The sequence below is a fragment of the Geospiza fortis genome, unplaced genomic scaffold (assembly GCF_000277835.1).
Source record: "Geospiza fortis unplaced genomic scaffold, GeoFor_1.0 scaffold94, whole genome shotgun sequence".
In the NCBI taxonomy this organism is placed as follows: Eukaryota; Metazoa; Chordata; class Aves; order Passeriformes; family Thraupidae; genus Geospiza; species Geospiza fortis.
In genome coordinates this window covers 338966-359111 of record NW_005054394.1, presented here as the reverse complement: position 1 = coordinate 359111, position 20146 = coordinate 338966, and the positions used below count along the sequence as shown (strand labels likewise).

The 20146-nt window shown below is 41.2% G+C and overlaps 1 protein-coding gene across 1 annotated transcript in view; it reads left to right on the top strand.

The window, feature by feature from the left end:
* Positions 1-20146, top strand: part of KCNQ3 (potassium voltage-gated channel subfamily Q member 3) — a 193734-nt gene that overhangs the window by 137576 nt on the left and 36012 nt on the right. Inside the window, exon 3 of the mRNA XM_005425720.2 lies at positions 19496-19586. Coding sequence (XP_005425777.1) covers positions 19496-19586 — 91 coding nt within the window. The remainder of the gene's footprint in view (positions 1-19495; positions 19587-20146) is intronic.

Sequence of the window (20146 nt, the reverse complement as noted above, 5' to 3'; positions counted from 1 at the left end):
ATTTGTAAATTTGTACTTCCCTGAAGTCTCCTTTAGCCAAACTCTGGGTTTGTGCTGCATGCTGTGGTTACCTGTGTAACTCAGGGGAAAGCAGCTCTAGGTTTAGTCTGACATCACCCAGGAGAATTGTGAAGAGTTAATTTGCTGTGTTACTGTCACCACAGCCCAAATAGAAACTTTGTAATAGAAATGTTACCTCCCCTGTTTTGGATCCTGCCTCTGTGGAGTGTTTCAGAATTATGGAATCACAAGACCACTGCCAGACTGCACAGAGAGGCTGTATGTGAAGTTACCCCTCAGCTTCCTGTCTGCTAGAATAAATTACTGAGGCACAGTGTCTTAAGTATGGTGGCAGTCAGACATCAGACTGATACCAGAAAGCAAAAAAAAAAAAAAAAAAAAAAAAAAAAAGAAAAAAAAATTTAAGAAATGGGATTAGAGTCAAGCAGCTTCTTTGAATTATTTTATATTCAATTGTGTGGACAGTACCTCATACTCATAAGATAGAAAAGTGTAACTAAATCTTCTGGCCTGTATTTGTGTGACAATTTCTGTTCCTGCTTGAGGTCTCTTCCTTGTCATCAGCAAGCAAACATCAGTCAGGTGCAGTAACCTGCTGTCAGCCTGTGGAAAGCAGCAGGGCATGCAGCACACAGAGTTTAGGCACATCTTCATCAGCAGTAGGGTTTCGATGTTTGGAACATGGACATGTTGAATTAATGCAGCTGTTTCATTTTGGCACCAGGCCCTATAGAAGCCAGGGGCTCACTCTGAATGTAGAACTATCTGCTGGCTGTACCCCACTCCTCTGTCCTGTTCCTTTTTCCTTCCTTCCATCATTACCTGCAAGACAGCAGAGATCTTACTCAGCTTGAAACTTCTCACCACAAATATTTATATTAAAGAGGATTGCAGAGACAGCATAACACTGAGCTTGCATAAGGATGCCTGCCACTTTCTGGCTTTAAATAGTTTTCAGGTCCCCTTAGCAACTGGGTTTTGCAACAGAGTGCTTTTCAGGAGTGCTAATCACCCAACATTGGTGCCCATACTGGAGAGTTATCGCTGATGCTCTCTTCATGCTGCAACTGATATTCAGAGATTTGTTCACATTATATGATTTGATCAAATGATCCTCCCTTTAACATTTCCTTGAGGATGAATGAAAGGTTTTACTTAAGAAATAATTTTGTTGTTTATTTTTCCCTTAGTTTGCTCGAGCTTTGAAAACAGACACAATTTCAAATCAGCACTGATACTGATGGAAAACTGTACTCCATTAGTTTGGGGTGGGGATGCTGTCCCACAAACCTATGAAATGATCCCCATTGTTTACTGAATCACCACCTTTTAAATTAATTGTTTATGGAATCACCACATTTTAAATTAACATAAAGCTCCATCCACTTATAAGTAGCTCTTTTCAGCAGGTAATGCCTCTTTCCTTGTTACTTCATGGTAAAACCTCCACTGTGTTGCCAGACAATTTGATCCAGAGCTTGATTTTGCAAAAAATAAACTGAAACCTCTTATTTTTCTAACACTTCTCTCTCTCCACCTTAAGGTAAAATATTCTTTCTAGTCTTTAACTGTCAGTTGCCTCCTAGAACAACAACTGCTGATTTTTTTTAGAGAATTAGTTCATGGAGGCAGGGAGGAGAGCCTACAATGCTATTTCATATTCTCCTGCAAAGGGGCACTGAAGCATCTCAGGCTTTTAACCTTGACTTGGAAATGGTTTTGTAATTATGCCTTCTTAAGACAGTAGGTTTTAAAGTCTGCTCATCACTGGCTGAGTGGGTGAAGGAATCTTGTCATTCATGATGGCTGATAACTCGCTTGCCAGATCAAAATTAAGAATAACCTTTCACCAGCAGCTCTAGCACAGACATCATCCTTTCTGACTTCTCAGTGGGTACCAATGAGATTACAGCCAGATTGCACATGACAAACCAAAAATATCCCCAGCAGTCTGTTAAAATTTAACTCCCCCAAAAGATTACATCCTCACAAGCTCTGCAGCTTGGTGTAGTTCAGCTGATCAATGGGAGCTGAATCATATGCTTTATTATTTCAAAGTTTTCAGAAATCTCAATTGGAAAAAATTTTGTGCTGCAACAGGAAATGATGTATCATGGTGCAACATCCAGCACAGATTGCACAGTAAAGTCTTTGCAGGATTAAAGCCCCAGGCCTTCAGAACTCACACGGCAAAATTCAAAACTAATTCTTCTAATAAAACCTTAGCTAAATCCTGTCTGCTTCCCTTCCCTGAGCCTTTAATTGCTCTAGTAGGTTTCTTCTGTTCTGTTGGAAAACACATAAAACTACAGCATTAGCTAAAGGCACCTCAATTTATTGGGTATTCCAGGACATTACAATGAAAAGGGATTTTTTTACAGTTGTAAGATCCCTCTTTAAGACTTCCCCCAGTCACCAGAGACATAGCTACTTAGATTTGGTGGGGTAAAAATTCCTGAGTTGACAGCAGATAGGCTGAAAAAATAAAAAGAGAAAACTTCAAAGAAGAATAAACAGCAGCTTTGAATGTCTTGAGCTCAGTGCACAGTGACAGTAGGTTTGGGGTCATCTTCCCCAAAGAGGGAAATTACCAGACATCAGAAGTGCTTAGGTCATTGAAGTGTGGAGATTTTCACATGAAAGAGTTTGGCTTTGGGCTTTGCTCTCCGACTGTCACTATTTCTCTGTGCCTACTATCTTTCATCACTGCCCTGTCCTTTTCTTCCCTTCTTGGGCTCATGCTTTGAGCTCTGGTCTTTTCACTATTAAAGTCACCAAGAGTTTTGCCAGTAATTTCTAAAAGCATAAGATCAAGCTCTTAATTTTCTTTCATACTCTTGTTTCTTTCTAGTCTTCATTCTCCAAAGCACAGGTGCTCATTCTGCTTCTCTTTTGCTTTTTTTTTTTTTTTTTTTTGTGAAAGAGTAAAAACATTTCAAAGAAATCAATTAATAATTTGATTTGCCAGATTTTCCCAAGACTTCTGTGAAATTCTCTTTAGGATAGGGGTGAGGATCAAGGTAGTTTAGATTTCATCTCTCCTTGAAATAGCAAACCAATGTCTGTAGGATGTTTAGTTGCCAGAAAATGAATTCAGAATACACACGCACATGCTCACTCCCACATACAAACTTTGCTGAAAGTAATTTGGTATTTATGTTTAAAAATAATTAAATAATTTCTGGTTGCTCTCATCTAAGCCCTGTGAACAATGTATGCAGTCAAAGCTGCTAAATTAAACTCTTCTGACTCCATAATGCTGGTACATCAAGCAGATGTGTTCCGGAGTGCTACCCACTGCCTCCATATCTCCTGAATAGCTGCACATGAAGACAGAACATTCATGTAACGCTGTCTATAAATACAGCAGCCAGAATACACTCCAGAGATGTTGTGAGGGCTCCAAAGTTAAGTTTGGTTTGAGGTTTTGAGCTCAAATCAGAGCTAAAACTGATGTTATAATGATTGAATACACTTTCCAGATTTAACATCTTCTCAACCCTATTTAATTTCCTGTAATATTTTTAGCTCACATGAAAAGATGTTCTCCCTATTCATCAAAATTATTTTAAACCTGACAGGAGGAAAATGAAGTTACTGATGTCTGCTTCCTTTATTTAGTACTTTTCACTCACATCCTGTGCTCTCACATCAGTTTCTTACATCGGTTCCGGGAACCGGGGAGAAGACCTGGTCAGTAAAATTGTAGGAAGATAGAATAAGGAGACAGATGTGCATCTTGGACCTGAAGTTATACTGAGTGAGTTTAGTGGTGATACGAAATTGGAAGGAGCTGTTGACTCCCTTGAGGGCAGAGAGACCTCAACAAATCAGAGACATGGGCAATCATCAACCAAGTGAAGTTTAGCTAGGGCAGGTTCTGGATTCTGCACCTGGGACAAGGCGCCCCTGGTTGTGTGGGGGATGAGATGCTGGAGAGCAGAGCTCTGGGAAGGGACTGGGGTCCTGGTCTGTGGACAGTTGAACATGACCCAGCAGTGCCCTGGCAGCCAGGAGGGACACCCCTCTTCTTAGGGACATCAGGGACAGCTTTGTGAGCCAGGCAAGGGAGGGGATTGTCCTGCTCTGCTCTGCACTGGGGCAGCCTCACCTCGAGTCCTGTGTGCTGTTTTGGTCACCACAGTTAAAAAAAAAAAAACCCACATTAAATTATTAGAGAACATCCAGATGAGAACGTGAGGTAGTGAAGTGTCTTGAGGTGAAGCCAAAAAAGGTGCAGCTGAAGTAATTTGGATTGTCCAGCCTGGAGAAGAGGGAAGACCCCATTGCAGCTACAGCTTCCTCAAGAGAGGAAAAGGAGGAGCAGACAGCAACCACTTCTTGCTGGTGACCATGGACAGGAGCTGAGGGAATGGCCTCAAGTTGTGTCAGGGGAGGTTTAGGCTGGATAATAGGAAAGGATTCTCCACCCAGAAGGTAGTTGGGCACTGGAACAGGCTCTCCAGGCAAATGATAACAGCATGAAGCCTGAGAGAGTTCAAGAAGCACTTGGAAAATTCTCTGAGGCATAATTCTTCTGGTGCCCTGTGCAAGGCCAGGATCTGGATTTCATGATGTTGATGGATCCCTTCCAACTCAGCACATTTTATGATTCTCTGATTTATTTCATTGGTGTTCCACTGCATGTGCAAGAGTTACAACCCCTTCTGCACCTCTGACCCTTCACAGTCAGGCTCCAGGATATGAAGATGAGGTCCTCTGTTTCATTGCAAAGGCTACAAGGACCAACAGCTTCAGTCACATGCAGTTACATAAAATTAAGTATTTTCTGAAGATGGTATCAGAGACAATCTACTTATGCACTGCATTCACCACCACGACAGTTACCTCTACAATGGGCCTGAAACATTGAAAAAAAGCAAAAGACCTGTACTGAAGACCAAGTGTTTCAAGAGTGAGACACTAATTATTTCCTGCCATCATAAAATAACTCCCAGATTAGCCTAAGAAATAGACTATGCCTTATGTTCTAGGCAAAAGAAAAGAAAATATCCAGGCCTAAGCCAATGCTTCATGCCAGAGTGAAATGAAGAGATATCCCTCCCTGATGCCAAATCTGGTGCTTGGCTTAAGTCAGACTGGGGAAGTAAGATGTAAGAAGTGTGTCATCCTGTGCATCAAAGACTTCCTGGATTTTATTGCACTTCTGCTCAAGCTGTCATTATTTTCCTTAAATGGTGGCTTTTGTATATGTACTGCTTCTAAGAAACAAAAAATACAAATATGGAACAGATTTCAGTGGGATGTAGAAATACCTGAGCTTTCTTTAACCAGGTTACAATGATAATGGGAGCAGATTAACTGTGAAAACACAGGATTTTGTGCCCTCATATCCATTAATTGCTTCTTAGTATGAAAAATTAACCCATTCCACTTCAGCTACATTTGTCTTCGTGCCCTTGATAGACTCATTAATTCTGACACTCTCCTACTAAAACACTGTATAATTAAGTTAGAGGTACTAACAAGTAACTGTAATAGTATGGCTTGCTGTTTTACCAGATCTGGTTCTCCAATTTAAGGTAAAGTTTTAAATCTGTGTGTGCACAAACTTCTTATCAAGGACCACAGTAAATTTATTTTTTACTCACTGGGATTGAAATCCCATTGCAGAGTAACCAGAGGGATGTCAATGTAAATTTGACAGCTTAGTGAAGACTGGGCAATAGATTTGCTTGGCCTGAACTCCCCCTAAACCCGGTATTGCCAAGGTGATGAGATCCAGCCCAAAGGCTGAGGGTAGGGTGGAGTTATCTGAACCTTTCCAGTTTAATATTTCAAGTTTTATCAGTTCCCATTGGGCACCAAACAGTGACAGAGAAGAACTTGTCATCTTGCAGGTGGAGTGGATGAAGGGGAGAGGAGAACCTGAGGGCAGGCAGAAGCACACAAACCACACCATTGCATGCTGACTCTAAAACAGGAGCTGGTAGCTCCCAAATCATAGTGATATGTTTCATGTATACCTGTGAAATAAATGTGGATTTTTATGTCTGAATCCTAGAAAATAATCTATACTTTATTTGTTCCCAGCTGAATGGAGGTAATTATGGGAATCCATGCATGCAAAAAATGTCTGATCTGATGCACTGCTACCTTGTCAGTTAGTCGTGTGACTCCAGTCTAGCTAACTTGCTGTACCATAAAAGCAAGTGGAGAGGAGCCAATTACCCCTGAATTCAATCTGGTTTTAGCTATTATTTCTTGTTTCTCCTTTTATCATCTCACTCATGAAGTTCCAATCTGTGGGCCATCAACTGACTGATTGGGATTGCTGCTCAATTAGCTGATGAAGTCATTGCTGGATCTAATGGTTGCAATTCAAACCCTGCTTTTGAGCAGATAATGGAAAGGTTAATGCTGTAATAAAGGATGAAGAGACAGACATGTGCCATTTATTCCCTGCTCTGTAAATTAGGGCACTAATAAAAAACCTGTTCTGGAAATAAATAAGCAGATTAAAAGAAATGAATAAATAAATAACACAGACAAACCAGAACTACTTCCAGGAGGTGAGAAAACATTTCTATATGACTGCATCCTCCAATACAAAGAGCTTCCACATGTTAAATAATTACAAAAAGAATAAAACTGATGTGAGTTTAAGCAGTAGAACAAGGTTGAAAGATGCAACACAATGCACAAAAGAACAACTGCAATATTAATTTCTACTGTGCAGGCTCAAGGGAAAAGCTGCTCCTGTGTTTGTGCACAGTGTGACATTTCTTGCATAAAGACAGTGACTCAAAATTCCTGGCAAAACAATATTTGTGTTTGAAATGTTTCCCACACTTTTGTATTCTTCTGTCCTGTGAAGGAAAGAACATAATGATCCTTGCTGGAAGAAGGAGCACAAGTTCCCTCAAGAGTCTGGAGGGTGAAACATTTCTTAGCCTGCCCCATAACTCCAGTAATGGTGTGTGCAGACCTTAATAACATGCTTTCTATTGTGGGAATGTTGAATCACTTGTGTTAGATGAAGAGCATCCACAGCCACATTACATCTGTCTGGTGTACACCTAAAGCAGGCACCTTGAGATGTGTCTAATAACTTTACAAGCAAGCTGAGTACAACCATGTGGTTTTTTTTAAATGCCACAGTGACCAAAATAGTGTCAGTAATTTAATGTGAAGCTTTCACCATGCAACTCTTTTGAATTTTGTTCTTGTGAGTAATTAGCTTTATCATTAGACTTACCACAGCATCCCCAGAATTCAAATGACTTGAAAACTTATAGTTATGAGGTCTTATAATTCTACTGGCATTACAGTACTTGTTGGTTTTGTTTTTTGGTTTGTTTTTTTTTCCCTAGCTATAACTCTCCTTCACAGGAGAAGCTAAGCTTTCTTTCTTTGGAAATTCTTACTTTTATAGTTGTCTTATCTGTGGAAAAACAATAGAAGTCATCTACACTTGAGTGTAAAAATGGTACAGGGAGGTATTTCTAAGAGCAACTCATTATTAGTTTTGGCTCCCCAGAACTGCCTGGGACTGGCTCCTTAATTTCCTGTTTAAAAAGAATGTGGATTACTTTGAATATAAACCAGAATCCTGAAGCTTTTTAGGACTACTGCTGCTGATAAGCAATAGAACAATCAATGTACAATCAGTCATGAGCATCTTGATCAAGATTACTCAGAAAGCATCCCTGAAACAGTTACAGTCTATGAGATAAATAATTAATCAGTGTTGACAACAACTTCAAGCCATATTATAGCAAATAGAAATGTGTAGCCAGTGCTGTAGATAGCCAAGGCTAAGATCCCTGTTTAATCACAGAATTGAGGTACTGGAGGGATTGTCTGAGTCAATAGGCTTTTCACCCAGGAAAGAGTTACAGCCTCATGCTCACCTACTAATGTTCTGTGCAGCCACATGGCAAGTGTAGCTCCCTATGCCTGAACATGTCCTGGTGGGACATAAAGGGAGAAAAACCTGACTTTAAGATACCTTTTAGATACCTGTGTCAACCACCATTGTTGTCTGAGAGGTCAATAAAAACCTAGGCCTGAAATTTGTCGCTCTGCAACAGTCTTAATTTTACAGATAAAGGGAAAAGCTCTGCATGTCTAATGCAAACCTTCCCCAGCACCCCAGTATTCAGAACTGGCAGAGGCAAGCTGGGAGCAGCTGCAAGCTGGGAGCTGAGCACCAGTATTGCTACTTGCTGTTCCAGACTTGCTGCTTCTGTTCAGCTGCAAGAGATAAGATTCAAGGCATGATTTGGATATTCAATTCAGGCACCCAAATATCTGTGTGTGTACAGATGATTTAAGTGTCTGCTGTCCCACTAATGTTGCTGGTACTGTCTGTGGAGCTCAGAGGATTGTTCAGCTCACTGAGTGAGTTTTACTGGCTCTCTGGCTGGTCAAATCAGTCATGCTACACCTGAAAATTGATTGAGCTCTCCACCCTTATTGATTCATTATTATGATGAAATTCCAGTCACTCTCTGCACTGATACCGCAGTAGAAAAATGTGGCAAAGCTTGAATTAAGAATAGGAATTTCTGTTCCCTTGGATGTCAAATAAGAATAGGAAAGTTATGTCAAGCCTGTGTCTCACTGTGCCCAGTATTCCTCTGTTAGAGAAAACTTTCCTTCTGTAAGACCAGCTGTTCCATCCAGGAGACACACAAAGATTCATGGATTTTTGAGGACAAAAACATGGTAGTCCTAACAGAGTTTCTTAGCACAGGCTTAACTGTTTTCTAGACTGTATTCTTCATGCAGGACTTCTCATTACTGCATTTTTTTCTGTTTTTCTAAATGTGATTTACATATGCTGAAATCTCTGCCATTTTCAACTTATTCAACTCATTAGATTTCTTTATTCAAATAAAACCAAAAATCTCTCCTTCCATATTGCCATTTTTCCCTGAGGGTTTGATAGAATTGTCATTGTTCGAATCTGTCAGGTTAAACAGGGACAATGCAATCTGAGGCATTAACAAGTCAGTTGAGCAAAAGGGCCATCATACATTGTGTTGAGAAGCATTGTTGCAGATGCTGGTGAAACATTTCAGGAATAAAAATTGGACAGGTCTGGAAAAGACTGATAACCTCCTCCAAAGACTTCAACTTCAGACATCAAATGAAATGTTACATGCTTACAGATGATCCTTCTGAATTTTGAATGCTGATTAATTGTTTATGGTAATGGAAACCAGCAGAAATGCTCTAAAACATCATCAGATTTACATAGGTACAAATCCTCTGTGCTAATGATGCCGTTCTGTTGTGTCACTCAGACTCCTGATGGTACAATGACCTCCAAAGAGCTTATCCAAAGTTCACCTCCAGTGAGGCTGTGATTCATTTGCCATGCTAACACAACTCATCATTTGCTAATGAATGTGAACTGGAGATGGGAAAGGAGCACAAATAACTCATCTGCTCCTCACACTTCAGCTGTTGCTGTGTTGGCCTCCACGCTTCATCAGCACCATGGGTCTGCAGCTGCAGACCCTTCAATGCTCTTTCCTAAGGAGATGCAGATCTTACAGAAATTCCACATAACACAACCTCTGTAAGCACCTTTGCTGAAACACTTAAAAGTTGTTGATATATTCTCATCAGTTTAAAGGCAAGATGTTGAAAAAACACTATTATAAAGGGATTTGCCTTTAAACAACTGATCATCCCCCTCACATTTCTGTTCAGACCACATATCTTGTCATGTGTTAAACCATCAAGCTGACATTTTAGGGTCAAAAGCCACTTTTTGTCCCTCTTTTATTTTCCCAACAAATAGATATTAAAAAAATGTCTCAGTGTTTTTATAGAAGTATCAGAGAAGAGAAGCCATCAAATGTATTTTGAAAGGCAGGTATTCAAAGACAGAAGGCCTGTGGCAGTGGTTTGATTGGTGTGAGGTTGAGTTTCAGGGAGTGGTTTAATTTCTGCACTGAGAGAAAGGGCCTAACATCAAACATCTTGCCATCTGGGGAAGGTGTGATTGGGAGACCATGCCCAGGTTCCCATCCCAAAGGGATTTTCATCCATGTGACACTGTGCTCAGGGCCAGGACTCTGACACTACTCTTGGTTGGTATAATGGAGCCATCTCCTTCAAAAACACAAAAAACCTGGAGTTCGAGTCATGTGTACCAAGTGCACTGTGAGACTCCATACAGGGCTGGAAATATTGAACAGAACCTGTTTCCCCATGGAGGAGCAGCGTGAGAGTGGAGTTGCATTTTGGTGTTCATCATTACTGGATAAAAGCCCATCCCTTGGAATGGCACTGAGATAAGGCTCCTACACTTGCTTAAAAATGCTTAATTTGCTTAAAAAAGGCTATTTTATCTGAGATAATCTAAAGCTTCTGAGAAATTCCCTGTTCTGTTCTAGGGAGGGACTCACTTAAGAATATTCTGCATTTAGTTGCCTTCCCCTGGCTTCCAGCTAATGCCATTTTCTGGGGTATTGTTCTGGAAATGAGCTAGAGCTGTGAATCCTTGTCATCTGACTGATCATGAGTGCCAAACTACAACCTGCTATGGAGCACAAAGCAAAGGTGAACAGTCTGGTGCAAGAGAAGGTTTATAGAAACAGCATAAAATCAAGCTGGATTAAAAATCTGGTTTAATTTCCAGTGAAATTTGGTCTATTAACACACATTTTGCCTGTGTCAATTTGTGTATTCCAAGAAAAAGCATTCCTCCCCACCACCACTGCCTTTTTAATCCACAGCTCCTGTGACATGAGGTTTAGCCCTTGCATCTTTGAGCACAGAGCCTTTCTTCTCTTCTTCTCTCCCTGTGGATAAAGTGAGGGCAGCTCATCCTCTTTGCATTCTGCACAGCAAGAAATCCTTCCCTGACTGATTGATGTGAGTTTGTTGTGCAGCACCACTGGATGTGTGAATGGGTCATAGTCTGCAGACCAGATTGTTAAGAAAAGCTGATGTGCTTTTAGGTTGTCAAATAATGTAAGTTGCAGTAATGACTCTGAACACTTATAGAAAAAATTCAGAAAATCTTCCTGGATTTAAAAAACCCAGCAACTGGATGGCTCAAGTAAAGATCTGAGACCTTTGTCTGATTTTCTCTGGGTCAGGCAGATTAAACACTATGTGGAAAAGATCTGTCTTCCATTCTACCTGCAGTACTTCATGATTTTAGCTGAAAAAACCCTGAGTCAAGTGGCCTGTGTCACAAGCACAACTGTGACCACCTCAGGTGTGAAATGATAGAGCTCACTGTGGAGTAAATGTCAGAAAATCCAGAGATCCTACCTAATCTGAGAGAACTGAGCCATATGTCTGGCTCCACAGGAGCTGCATTATCAGGACACTTCATTGCCCATAATGGAAAACCCATTAAGCTGTCACCTGGACCTGGAGTGCACTGGCAGAGTTGTTGTTGGGTGCAGGTCATGTGCAGCCATGCACCTCTTCCTCACACAGCTGCAAATCTTTGACCAAACTAAAAATTCTATTGGGAATGGCACCATGCAGCTTTTCTTCTGAATGTCCCCCTCCAAGTGAGAGCTGAGATCCTTGCAGAAAGTGCTCGTGTTCTCACATAAGGATGACTGTCATGAGTTTGAGAAGGCACAGGCAAAGATACAGTCCCAGCTGAAATGTTGTTTTCTTGTTGTTTTTTTTTTCAATTGGCAGTCCCACGTGGCTGAATTGCTACACTGGGTTGGAATCATTGGCATTTTTCAAAGTATGGAGTTTGCAATGTATGGTCAAAAATAGGAAAAAACCCAACAAGCAATACTCCCAAATGGGTTGAAGTCTTGCTTAAAGAGAAAAGATTCTCTTTCAGTTCATTGTAAGAATCTATCTGACCACCAAATTACTATTATTATCAATTTCCTACCTAGTAACTCTGTATTGGAGACTACAGAGGCTTTTTCTGGACACTGCTGCTTTCATATTAGAAATTCACTTTCAGCTGTGCCAGCTTTGGAGGACCTAATATATTTGATGTGTGTACCTGCAAGAAAAGGCAGTTTGGTCAGGTGGAAGAAAGGGTGGCTGGGCTCTTTGACTGGGTTTTTCTGTTTGTTTTCTCTGTCTGCTACAGTCTTCTGATCTTTATTGATTTCAAATGGGAAGGTAGAAAATATCACAACACTGTGTTCAATCAAGGCAGAAGTCACAAGTGTGCGTTCAGAAGTTGCTCTCATTTGCATTTTTTTGAGATTTCTAAAACTTTATTCAGAGGGTATAATTCATTCTTCTTTCTAAAGAAATAAGGAGAGATTTGTGGGGGAGATCAGTGTATGTCCCTGTGAGATATCCTAAATCTTGTGTGCCTCTGAGATTTTATCATGTTTGGAAGTAGACTCCTAGATCTTTTGTCCCTCTGGACACAGCAGTCTTGGGTGACATTTGAAAAGGTACCTTCCTAGAAATTTTTCTCCAGATGTTTAAACATTGATGTAGATGATTGCTAGTCTAACCTTAGGCTCTTTCTATCATCTAAATTCACTTCTTCACAGAGTTTGCTGTAGTCTGGGCACTTAACTACTCAATTACAGGTTGGCCTTCAAAGGTCCAGCACTTTTATTTTGCAAAATTTAGCAGAAATTAGAAACCAACGTAGGAATCTTAAGGTTTACCTTCAAATGGCTCCAAACCAATTCTTTAATATCTTTTGGAGAATGCCCTGTCAGAACTCATTTGATTTGTGGTTTTTGCAGCTGGGGCTGCTGGGTGATGTGGTTTGGCTCTGTGCTCTCCCTGCTCTGCTGCACTGATGGATCACTGTGTTCCTAGTCTGTGTGTCTCAACTCAATTAGCAGTTTGCTGCCAGCCAGAGATAAGCCCATGGACAGGCATTCTGGGCATGGCAGATGAAAGCCCCAAACAATAGTTCAGTCTGATATCCTTCACCTGATATAAAAATAGAAATTAAAACCACTAATGAAGCAATTCAGTATATTTAGTTGCAAGTCAGAAGCTTTTGCATCCTTATTCAAGCTGCAGGGAATAGGACACATGCAACCCCTTGGTAGCTAATGCTGTCATTGCCTCTCCTTTGCTGCTGCCATCTGTCCCCCACTCATGTGAGAAGATGACTTGGTCTCTCCCACTAACTTACATGTGCCAGGAATTTTGGAGCACTTTTGACACTTTTTCGAGGAGGGAAATAGGATCTTGGTATATGACTCTTGTCTTCTAAGCTGAGAAAAAACAGGCAGGGAAATGTAGTGCTCTGGACTGTTTTGCAGGCTCATACCAGCAAACCTAGGAAATGTGTCAGGCCATTCTTCTGACAGAAAATGCAGATTGGTGGTATCTGTGCTATCTGACATTGCTGACCCAAAATGTACCAGCATGCCAGACCCTGGAAAAGATGGCAGTGGTGGTCCACAGGGCTCAGAAGAAAAAGGTTTTTAGGACTGGGCCTGAAAAAAAGCAAGACAAGGGAGATTTACCTGGTTTGGGTAGTACATGGAGGAGAGGAATAAGGAACCATCTGATATAAAAGCTGTTCTTTTGCACCCTAATGCCCTGCTGTGAAGCACAGCTTTCCCCTCCCAGGTCTTGATTTTAAAAGCTTTCCAGACTCATGGACACAGCAGTGAAGCCCATTCAGAGGCATTCCTGCCAAAGAGAGTTCAAGGCCATCAAAAACCTGGCATGAATAAGGGTTTGGGCTTTTCTGCCTCAGCTTCCTGCTGTGCCAGGGACAATGTCACTTTGTCACCAATGGACAAGTGTCATTCTGGGCTACCACCTCAGTACCTGCCAGGTCAGCTTGTATGCCAGTTAGACTAGGGCTCTTTTGGGGATCTTTCCTTACTTTCTAGGGTTTTCCTCAGCATCATGTGAAGGACTTTTTTCCTGGCTCTGCTATCGCAGCAGAGCAAGAGTGCAATACAGCTTACTGAGCATGGCATTTCTGCCCTGTCCTTGCTGTACAATGGCACTAGGACAAGGATTTCTGCCTGGAGCTGTGGGTGTGCACTCAGGGAAATCTGTGGATGCAAGGAAAGAGGAGCCTTAGAACATCCCTTCTGCAGGACTTGTTGCTTTTTCTCTTCTCTTCCAGGACCTCCACTAAGTTTCTCAGTGCTTTTCCAGGCATCCCCAGCCCTTTTGTAGCCTCACAAAATGTTTGGATTTTTCCTGTTGCCCTTATCTCAGTACTGATCTCTGGCCTATTGCTTGGAACTGCAGAGATTCAAGAATCTAAATATTAAACAGTGAGTATTCCAGAGTCTGTGGAAATCAGGCATGCATTCCCTTCTCTCTGAAGAGCTGTTCTCAAATATTTGGTAATGTCATTTTTTTTAGTGTTAAAAACCCTGACTCAAGTTTCTCATTAGCAACCATAAAGCGATCACTGCAAGATACTGCAGATGTTCTGTGAAAAATGAAGTTCTGAAGAAGAGAAAAAGATGATGGGTAGGAATATAGAGCAACTGAAAGAAATGTGAGAAAAGATGCATTTTTAATCCTTATGGGTAAAAGCCAATAGCTGAAGAAAATAAGGTTTTTCCAATATGAAATTTGGGAAACTGTGTGGGAATCATGGTTTAGAACCATATTGCTTTGGATACCCTAAACCAAAAATTTAGCAGAACACTGTCAGATTTTCCTTACATATCAGTCTTAGAGAATTCCATTAGCATTTACCAGGTGGCAGAGCATAATGAAACCAGAGCATAAGCTTTAAGGGAAGAAAATAAAATACCAAATGAAGCAAGCCGAAAAATCTAAGATTCATAAGAACATTTGGAGACAGAAGAGTCCCAATGTCTTGCAAGAGGTGGTATTGAAGGTAAGAGAGCAAAAAGAAATCTGTGCACTGTTGGACTGGGGTGATTTCTTACTCCTAACTGTTCAGTTAGAGGCTTGAGGCTTTCTTGCCCAAAGCCTGGGTTATAATTTTGTAACCAGGATTCCTGGCCACATGTAGATGTGATACCTAAATTTGCAGCAAGGGATTTCAGACAAACCAGAAATGCTGTGGCTGGTTGGCTAATTTCAGTAGCAAAAATACATAAACATTATGAAGAGGTGGTGTTTATAATTATATCCAAACCAAGGGTAAACATAAGGGGTGGCATTCAGCTGATTTACACAGTAAACCTCTCCATAGGAGCTCATCACCAGTCTGTCCTTACAGTTAAAGAGAAGAAATATCTTCTCCAGGTGCTCCTGACCACCTTGAGCTATTTGGTTTTAATCAACCTGAGTTGTACACGAGAAGCACACATTCTTCTCTATTAACTAAACCTCACTGAGGTTTAGCATTTTGTCCCACAGCACAAAAATTTGTCAAAATGACACCAAATGCAAATGTAGTTTGGCCTGCCCATGGCAGATCTAGTGTTCAAAACAACTTCATAGGGAAGCTGTTTTGGAATAGATTAGAGGCAAATTCCTACAGGATCTGCTTCTACAGTTTTGAAGGAGGGGATGGTGAACAGAAATGTGATGAGCAGATGTATATATAAAACACATAAATGTTCTCAGCTAGATCTGTGTTCTATTGGCTTAAAATGAAAACAGATAAAGAAGAAAAACTCAAAGAATGAGGAATAGCAAGATAAGTAAAAATTTACCAAACAAAACAGTCTGTGATGTTCATACAAGAAACATTAGATTCATGATCATGCATAGTTGTAAATTACTTCTTCTTTTCTGGGAAAGAATTTTTTTTTTGTATACTCTTTTTAACACAACAAAATAGTGCCGTTAGAAAATACGAGTATTAAATATGTAATTTCTAAAACTAAGAAAATATATTGACCTGAATAATATGTTATTTGTGACAGTGACAAACAAGCACTGCCATTTGGTGGTCTGGAAATTATGTATACAACAAACTAATCAGATTTTTAAGGCATAATGCTGCAAATAGGAACCATGTAATGTGCTGTGAAAAATAATGTAAAATAATGGCAAGGATGATTCTGAAAAGCTGAAGAACACATTCAGATCCTCATTAGGCATAGGTGATATGCATTCTTGAAGCCTGGACTGCCACCTGCTGAAACACAGTTTAATAGAAATCTTTGACTTAATAGGACTGAGTTTTCATTCTAAACCTTGATTTTCACCCTATTTCTTTCTTCCAATCCTTAGTGCTCTATGTCCCATGAATCATTATAACTGTGAGTAAATTTCAGATTTTCTCCCCTTCTGTCCCTTGATTCCCCAGGTCAGTGGCAGTCTTCCTCCTGCTCATCCTCTGTGATTTCAGCAGTTTCTTACCCTGTGATTCTCCTGTTACAATTTTAGAGTCAGACTCAACTGCTCAGCTCACACTGCTGCCTCTACAAAATGAAATTAGGCACTGCAGACTCAGGCATTGTCCTGTTGCCAGCTGTCTTTATGTTTGCATGGCCACCACATGGGCATAGTTGTGCCCAAAAATAGGGGCAGTAGTAGCGAGGGGAAGATGAACATTTTTATCATCATTGCTGAGCAAGGGGGACTGATGTAAGAAGGGTGGAATCTGAGTGACATCTTCCATAGAAAGAGGACACAGGAAGACTTGCAGGCTTCAAAACCATCAAGATCCAGACCAGAAGAGGGTGGGCTGCACAGCATCAATGCAGATTAAAGTTGATGGCGTGCTCTGAGCTGCAGTGATAATTATTGCAGAGGTGGAGAAGGACTGTTGAGATGCGAGATTATTAACTTGTGGGTGTTTGCAATTAGTGTTTACCCTTCAGATGTGGTGCAGCAGGAGGAAAGCAGACCCTTCCAGGATGGGTTGTGGGCACTAACATGGGCTTTTCATCCCTTCTTACCCCGAGTCCTGCAGGAAGGAGCCCGGGGTGAGGCTCTGAGGGCCCCGTGGGTTTGGGGCCTGCAGCTCCCCCTCAGCAATGGCGCCTCTGAGGGGCTTCATGCCCTTCCTGCAATGGGGCGTTCAGGCCACCATCTCTTCTCAGATTTGCTCTCAAGATTACTCACAACGACTTGTGATCCTCAGTACGACCCTCTCACCCTGCTTTTAGTGGATGTTTTGTCCTGCATGGCCTCTTGTCCTCACGGGTGGGCTCTCACGTGAGGCTGGGGCTTGCAGCGTGCTCAGTGCCGCACAGAGGAACTGAACAAGCAGCACCCCCAAGAGCACTGAGCAGCCCTTGGTGTCAACATCTGGGATTTTTATTGTCCAAACTCTTGTCATCACTGTAAGACTCCTTTCCTTATATCAAATACGTGGCTGCGACCACCTGAGCATCTTCGAACTGCTTTGAGCCTGTTCCAAAAGGAGGGAGCTGCAACTCCTCGCTTTGTGGAGAACTGCTACCCTCTAGTGGTAAAACCACAGGCATTTTTAGGCAAAAAAGATGATTTCACTACTAACTTATCTTCTGTCTTCCTTTTAGACAAAAATCTTTACATCATCTTTAATTGACAGCGGTGTTTTTTAACATGACATCGTAATTTCATGCCTTTAGTTTAAGTACCTATGATGTAATGCGATGATGTAATTTCCTTGGACTGTTCTCAGTGTCTTTCACCTTTCATTAAATCATTAAAATGATACTTGGGAGCTGATGGGTGGCTGAATTTTCACATGGTATAAAGAAATGGATGTAGTGGAAAGTACCAAGCAGCAGCTGCTCAAGTCTTTAAATGGGGTGTTGGTGATGGTACCACTCTAAAGGCTGTAGTGTGGCAGAGCATAGGTGGCTTATAATTAATCAGAGATCATGTTGTCTTTGTTTAGTTTTCACCTGTTTGGTCTTGGAATTTCTGGACAGCTGGATGAAGTGTCTTGGGAAGCCAGGGAGCCATTGGCTTTATAACTGCATGGAGGGGACAACAAGATATTGTGTGACAAAACCCAAGGGCATGGAAGGAGCACTACAAAATTGCTAAGTGAACTGCCAAATGTCTTGAGAAGCAGTAGTGTTATAGGTAGATGGCAAAAGACACATTTTGATCTGTTTCCTACCAACTACATAACCCATGCTCTAGAGTAGGGCTGGGGAGTGGGAAAAGGTGAAACTCACCAAAGAAATCCAAAATTATTTAGCAGGAGCAAACACATTTACTTCTGTTCTAACCTTGCTCAAAATGGCTGATCTGAAATTTTCCTGGCGTAAGAACAGTGAATTTCAGAGAAGCCACAGCAAAGTAATCCTTCAGGGTTTGCTATGAAGTGTTTCACTGCAGTCTTTTCCTTGCATGTAGGGTGCTAGTGGACTTTGCTTGGAGGAAATTCCCCCCAAAAACCATCAGGAGCTATCTGGAGCTCACCTCTGTCCTTTCACTCCAGCTGCAAATAATTTGCACATTCTCAGAATACCCCTCTTTAGCCCTAGGTTTTCTCAGACATGAAGGAAATGAAAACCCAAGGTTTTCATGTTGCTGAGCTGAGCTGAGTCCCTTGTCACTACCTCCTCTGCAGGCTCTGTCTCTGCTCATTTCACCCAGTGAAACAAAGTGGAGTTTTTCTCAGCAAGAGATGAAATCACACTGCAGGAACCAGATTGAAATTCAAAGCAGGTAGTACACATAAACACAGCTTGATTCTTCACAAGCTTTTTTCCCTGGGTGATTTCAGTACCTAATGCCTATCATTTCTTTGATGTACCCTAGCTATGAAAGCAGGGGATCCAGAGCTTTTGCAAAGACATCTTTCTAATTTATTCATTAAACTCAAAATATTTCCATGGCCACCTGCCCCTCTGTTCCTGTGGATCAAGTTTTGGAAACACATTAAAATGCCCATGATCTGGGTACATGAAGTACCAGAATATGAGTTTGCCCCTTTGCTTCACAGTAATCACTTCTATAAAAGATTTTGAATAGCTTGAACCTGGGAATAATTTTGCAAAGCAGATCAATTAGACTGAATTGGATTTGCCAGCAGTGGGAGTTAAATTTTTAGTCAAATCTCTGTGTTCTGGATCCTCACAGGCAGAAAATAACACAGGGGCAATGATTTATCATATACTTTGTTTACTGGAGAGCAGAAATTTATCCTCTCTTGTTACTCTTTCAAACCTTTTTGTCTTTTCATCTGCATAGAAATGAGTGCAAAAAGAGAAGAAAAAGGAAAAAGAAATGTAGTTTTCAAGGGAGGGTTTGTCCCAGTGCTTCCTTGTAGTGAAACATTTACTGTTTCCCAGGCCTCAGGATGTGCCAGGGAGATCCATTGGCAGTAACTGCAGTGCCATTCTGGGCAACACAGAGTTTGGAATACACCTCCTGAGCAACACAATCCTCTGCATATCATACAACCCCTTCCCAAAATGCACTATCACCCATCTCATGCCTGAAGAATGTGGGTTGATTACAGCATGTCTGTCCCAGGAGCATTCTGACTCTGGATCTTGCTATGACTGCCAGTGCCCCCTGCTCCAACCTGGTTGAAAACTTCTGATCTTCATCAGAACCCACCTCATTCTCACCAACGGGGAGCAGCCATCCCATGGAAGTCTCTACTCATGATTTCATAAGCAATATCTCCAGAGCAAATACAGAGAGGGTTAAAAATGCTATGCTTTTTATTTCATTTCAGGTTTCTGATTGTCTTGGGGTGTTTGATCTTAGCAGTCCTGACAACTTTCAAGGAGTATGAAACAGTTTCTGGAGACTGGCTCCTCTTGCTGGTAAGTAAACTGTGGCTGCTGCATCACCCTGGTAATGTCCTGGAACTGAAATCAGCCCCATCAGCAGGGATGGAGACTTGCTCCCAGCTGTGCATGCAGTGAGGCTTGTGCTCCTGCTCCTGGAGCAGTGACTGTGCTCTTACATATTGGAGAGTTCCCAGGCCATTGTCAACCCAACTGAGTACAAAGTAAGTGAGGTTCCTGAGCAAAAATAAAATGAGAGCAAAGACCCTAGCCTGAGGCTTTTAAATAATGGCTTTTCAGCATTTGTCCAACAGTCCTTCCATCAGATTATCAGGAAATTTCTTATTGACCACACCAGACTTAAGCACACTTGAAAAATATTTTTTGATGAATCTTTCAACAGTTTTAATTCATTCTATAGTATTCTATTAATCCTAGTATTTCTTTCAAGGGAGGCCATCAGAGTTGGACTCATGCTTTTGTCCAATAGCAGCATAACTGAAATTGCTGCAGGCAGTGCCTTTGAGAGAAAATATATTCACAGCAAACACATTCCAGATTGCTTGTTCTATAAATGCTGAAGTTCATGCTCAAGA